Below are 5,108 nucleotides of genomic sequence, written 5' to 3'. Positions count from 1 at the left end.
GGAGGGGAACACCAAGCCACAAGGGGATCACCCAGGAACAAAAGCTCAGGGAGCAGAGGCCCATCCTACAGAGCCAACTGCCCCAAAACCACTCCCTTGTGGCATGTATGTCACTGCAGGAGGAGAGAAGTGAGACAAGAGGGGATGGGGAAGCTGTTCTGGCCTCTCCCCAGCAGGTCACTCTCCCAGGCAGGGCAGGCAGGGCACTCACAGTCTGAGGGGACAGAGGATGCTGCCTGGCTTCTGGAGGGCAAAGCCCAGATGAGGTGGGAGGGCCCCAGTGCAAAGATGCCTTGTGCCCACTCTTTCAGCCCTGAGGTGAGGTGAGCAGGCTGTGCCAGGATGAGGACCTGTGCCGACCATCCTTTCGCCAGCCTAAGATGTCTGAGTGGAGCCCTCTGAGTGCCTCTCCTTCTTGCTTCGGTCTTCAGTGGAGCAGAGCAAGCGGTGCCCCTGACCACCCACTTTGTGGGCTCTTACCTCCTGCTGTCTCATTTTCTGGCTCAGTCACTAGGGGAAGGGGCACAAAGATACCAGCTCCTGAAAGAGGCACAGAGGGCTCCACCCACCCTCAAGGGGTAGGTCTCCCTCAGAGCTCTGAGTTTGGTCCCCAGAGAGCATCTCAACTACTCAGCCTTTGCACCCACCACCTTCCTGGTCCAAGTCTAAAGCCCTTGCCGCCCCATCTCTCTGGGATCTTCTGGAACCCTGAGGCCCCACTTGGCTCCAGGCTTCCTACACTCCTTTGCAGGCCTGTGGGATGGGAGTACCAGGTCTCCTCACCTCCTGGGCGCAAGCAATGGGAGAGAAAGGCCTTGAGTAGACCAATACTGACAGTCACCAAGGGGGCTGCTGCACCAGCAGAGGGACTGCGATACCACCCAGAGCCCCTTCTGTAGCCGCAGCCTCCTCCGCTGGCCTGTCTGGAACCCACAAGCCCCACAGGTACCCAGGGAGTCTGGATCACTTGGGAGTCACCTCAACTCATTGCCATTGAGTCCATGCTGACTCATAGCAACACTATGGGACAGGGTAGAACTGCCCTTGTGGGTTTTATGGGAGTAGAAAGCCCCATCTTTCTCCAGAGGAGTTGATTGGTAGGTTTCAAACTGCCGACCTTGTGGGTTGCAGCCCACTGCCCAACCACTACACCACCCCTCAGCATCGCTAATAACACAATTCACATCCTTGAATGAACAGATTTCAGTCTTCACTGTCCCTGGGCTCAGGCCCTTGTCAAGTCCACAACCTGCACAACTGGCTGGAACAGCCATGTGCTAACCCTCTGCCTTCTCCAGAGCAAGGTGCCAGCTACAGCCGTGGGTGTACCCGGACAGGTAGACCTAAGGCTGCCTGGTAGGCTGGGGTGACAGCGGATGGGAAAGGTGGGGGACCCCCAGTAGTAGTGGGACTGCAAGAATCTGACAGGCCGTGGGCAGAATAAGTGGGGCCTGGAGAGGAAGTGGGTATAGGAGAGAGGCCTAGGAAGGAGGGGCTGAGACAGCCCAAGGATCGTGTTTGGGGGTGAGGAGCTCCCGCAGGGGAAAAGCCCAGGTACCTCGCTCCAGACTTGGAAGGCAGGAAGCAGGTGAAAGAGAGGGCGGGAAGGGGACTGGGTCTCTGGGGAAGAGTAGAGACTGGGAGTGGAGGGGGAGAGAAGGGGCCAAGGGGAGACAGAGATAAAGGCAGCCCAGCCGTGGCTGCGTGGCCGGGAGCGCAGCGACAGGCAAGCGGCTCCGAGGGAAGCGGAAATTTAAAAGTGAAGATGCAGATAAGGTAGCCCGGAGACAGGAGCGGGCTGGAGGGAGGAGAGAGGGGGGTGAAGCGGGCGGGGCAGGGGCCGCTGGGGGAGGAAGCTGGCGAGTGGGGCTCGGGCTGTGGCCTGGGAGCCCGGGTGGAGCTGGGCACCCCGCCCCGTCGCTGTTGGCCCACAATCAGGGAGGCGGAAAAGCCGAGGCTCCCGGCCGCAGGTTGAGCGCTCGCCCAACCCATCCCCCGCGGTCTCCCGGCTGCGGGGCTGGGGGCCTGCCGGGTGCGCTGGGCTGCAACGCGCGCGCCGGAGACTTTATTGCGATGGGCTGATAAGGGGGGCGGGGGCGGGTCCGCGGGGCCCAGGCGGCGGCGCTTTAATTAAAACGGAAATTGCAGCCCCTACCCGCGCGGGGGGCCCAGGGTTCGGAGCAGCTCTGTAGCTGGGAGCGTCGCTCCAGGAACCCCTACCCCCGCCACACCCGGGCGCCCCCTCCCGCCAGGCCCCGCCGGACCCGGCGCCGCCTTCCACTCCCTGTCACCCAAGGGCGCCTAGGGCGGGGATCGGTGCCCTGGAACAGGGAGCCCGACGAGCTACCCGGCCAGTGTCCCCCCACCCCCACCTCCCGCCACCGCCCAGTGCCCGGCGGCGATGAGACAGAGCAGCGCCTCCCAACCCCTGCTGATCAACATGTACCTGCCAGGTACCGGGGCCAATTGGGGGCTGGAGGCACCGGGACCCGGACCCGGGCGTCAGTGTGGGCTCGGCCGGCCGTGGGAAGGGGAAGCTGGGGGGCAGTCTGGAGACTCTGGCTGCGAGCAAAGAAGGAGGGGGCTGAAGGGCAGACGGGGGTAAGTGGGGTGGCTTAGGGTCCCTCTGTGAGGACAGATGGGAACTGGGAGTTTGAGGGTGCTGTTCTAGGGGGCGGGCGGAGCCTGGTCTCAGGCCAGCGGCGGCGTTGGAGTGGTCGCGGTCTCAGCGGAGCGCCACCCCTGCGCCTCGCCTCTACTCACCTCCGCGCTCCCAGCGTCCCGGCCAGCCCGGCCCTCCAAGAGACCTCTTCTCCTCCCCGCTGGGCTCCCGCGCTCCCGCTGGGCCGGCGCACCCCTGCTCCGCTTTATAAGGCTCCCGCCGGCCCGTGGGGAAAGCGGATTTCCTTTTTCCTGGACGCGTTTCCTGACTTGGGCGCTACGGAGGGGCTCCGTGCCACGCGCTCTGGGGCCGGACTCGGGGAGGAGGAGCTGGGAAGCCTGGACCCCCCACCCCCAGCCTTGCTCTCGGGGACCAGGGCACCCCCTGGTCCAAAGCCCTTCCGGCCCAGCCCCAGGACCTCTGCCCTAGTCGGGCCGGTGACTGACTGCTTTGTCCCGCTGCTGCAGATCCGGTCCCGGATGGTCTCTTCAAGGATGGGAAGAGCCCAGGCTGGGGCCCGCTGAGCCCCGCAGTGCAGAAAGGTGAGCAGCCCAGCCGCGCGGAAGGACCTCAGAAGGACCGCACCACGGCACTGGCTGGAGGGTGGGAACCCAGAGCAAGCGATGCTGGGCGGCCAAGGATCCCGACTTAGCTAAGAAGACTGGGGCGCTGTCCATTTGTCAGCTCTGGCTTCACCTGATGCCTAGGCAGAGGCCAGCGAACTCTTCCTCAGCTGGGCAGGATTTTCTGGGCCTTGGGGCCTGGGTTGGGGGCTTCAGGTCCTTTACCTGCTGCAGCAAGCCCGAAAGAATTGCTCCCCCACTCCAGCTCCATGCGCACAGGAGACAACGGTCGGGTCCCTGCAGCCACACAGGCAAGGCTCTGTGGACCAAGTCGCTCCGGTGTTTGCAGTGGAATCCTAACCGGTAGATACATTGTGTCTGCTGTGCCTGTCCAGAGAGTACCGCGATCCATCCAGTGATACCACAAACAGGCTGGCAATTCCCATACCCAAATGGACACGATGCCCAGCAGGAGCCCGTTCCCGTGCTTCTGATAGCATGCCCGGTGGTGCACGGTTTTTATCCCAAACGTCTCTGCTTCTGACCCTAGGCCGTCTTGGTCAGCCGCCAGAGACCACTTCTTGCTGGGCTTAGGGTTAGGTTAGTGGAGGGCTGGGGCAGTGTCTGGGTCCTTGAAGAAAGGGCATCACCAATCTCGATTTGAAGCGGTAATCACACAGCTCCCAGGGAAATCTGCTTTATTCCTAATAGGAGGATGGATTGGTATCAAGATCCCACCCCACCCCATCTGTCTAAGAATGGGAAGGGGGGTGCCGGGACCCCACCCTCTCCCCACCCCACCTTATTCAGCAACTGCGGACTCCTCAAGATCAGCGAGAACTTCGGGGTTGCCAGGACCCCCCTCCCCCTTGTCAGGCTCTGCGGTTTCCCAGAGCGCCCGCTCCGCAGGGAACAACGACGCCTCCCCTTCCCCACCCTACCCCCGCCGCTAATCCCGCTTGTTCCGAAATAGGGCCAGATGGGAGAAGCGCCAGGCCGGCAGACCCCACAGCGGCGGGGGTGGGCGCCCGGCGAGACCTCACCCTCTTTTCCTGTATGGGGACCATTGTCCCCTGATTGTCTGATCCAGAAGACCAGCCAGCACCCCTCGTCCAACTCAGGCAGGGGCTGAGGTTGAACCTTCTGGTCGCCGCCGCCGGGTCCATTCTGGGCCTCTAGCCGTGGTCTTGCTGGGATGGCGCAGCCAGTTCTCCGCCCAGGACGGCCCCTGTGGTCCAGCAGGCCCTGCCCGGCGTGACAGCGTCCACCGAGGTGGCGATCCGCCCCCCCCCCCCAAGCCCTGCGCTTCTGTGGCCCCCTGCCTCTGCGAGGAGACAGAGGTCCTTCCCCGTCGAATGCGCGTCCCCGAGCCTTTCTAAGCAGGAGCGGCGCTGGCGGGTGCCGAAGCGCTATAGGGGCAGGAAATCGTGGCGCAGAGAGCCCTCCGGGCCAGCTGCTCCCTCTCCAACGTGGGTCCCCGTCCCAGGTCCCAGGTCCCCGGCACCCCGCCGCTCCCCGCTGACCGCCCCTTCCCCGGCAGGCAGCGGGCAGATCCAGCTGTGGCAGTTCCTGTTGGAGCTGCTGGCTGACCGCGCGAACGCCGGCTGCATCGCGTGGGAGGGTGGCCACGGCGAGTTCAAGCTCACGGACCCAGACGAGGTGGCGCGGCGCTGGGGCGAGCGCAAGAGCAAGCCCAACATGAACTACGACAAGCTGAGCCGCGCGCTGCGCTACTACTACGACAAGAACATCATGAGCAAGGTGCACGGCAAGCGCTACGCCTACCGCTTCGACTTCCAGGGCCTGGCGCAGGCTTGCCAGCCGCCGCCAGCCCACGCCCATGCCGCCGCAGCCGCAGCCGCGGCCGCAGCCGCGGCGGCCGC

General features: G+C 64.2%; 1 protein-coding gene across 1 annotated transcript in view; it reads left to right on the top strand.

The window, feature by feature from the left end:
• The first annotated feature begins 2,401 nt into the window (after nucleotides 1–2,401).
• The window catches only part of FEV (FEV transcription factor, ETS family member), a 3,024-nt gene continuing 317 nt past the window's right edge, over nucleotides 2,402–5,108 (top strand). The window contains exons 1-3 of the mRNA XM_045293890.1: nucleotides 2,402–2,453; nucleotides 3,130–3,204; nucleotides 4,766–5,108. Coding sequence (XP_045149825.1) covers nucleotides 2,402–2,453; nucleotides 3,130–3,204; nucleotides 4,766–5,108 — 470 coding nt within the window. The remainder of the gene's footprint in view (nucleotides 2,454–3,129; nucleotides 3,205–4,765) is intronic.

The sequence above is a fragment of the Echinops telfairi genome, unplaced genomic scaffold (assembly GCF_000313985.2).
Source record: "Echinops telfairi isolate 266 unplaced genomic scaffold, ASM31398v2 ScPeMD7_3;HRSCAF=10, whole genome shotgun sequence".
NCBI classification, from domain to species: domain Eukaryota; kingdom Metazoa; phylum Chordata; class Mammalia; order Afrosoricida; family Tenrecidae; genus Echinops; species Echinops telfairi.
This window is presented reverse-complemented; position numbering and strand designations above follow the sequence as displayed.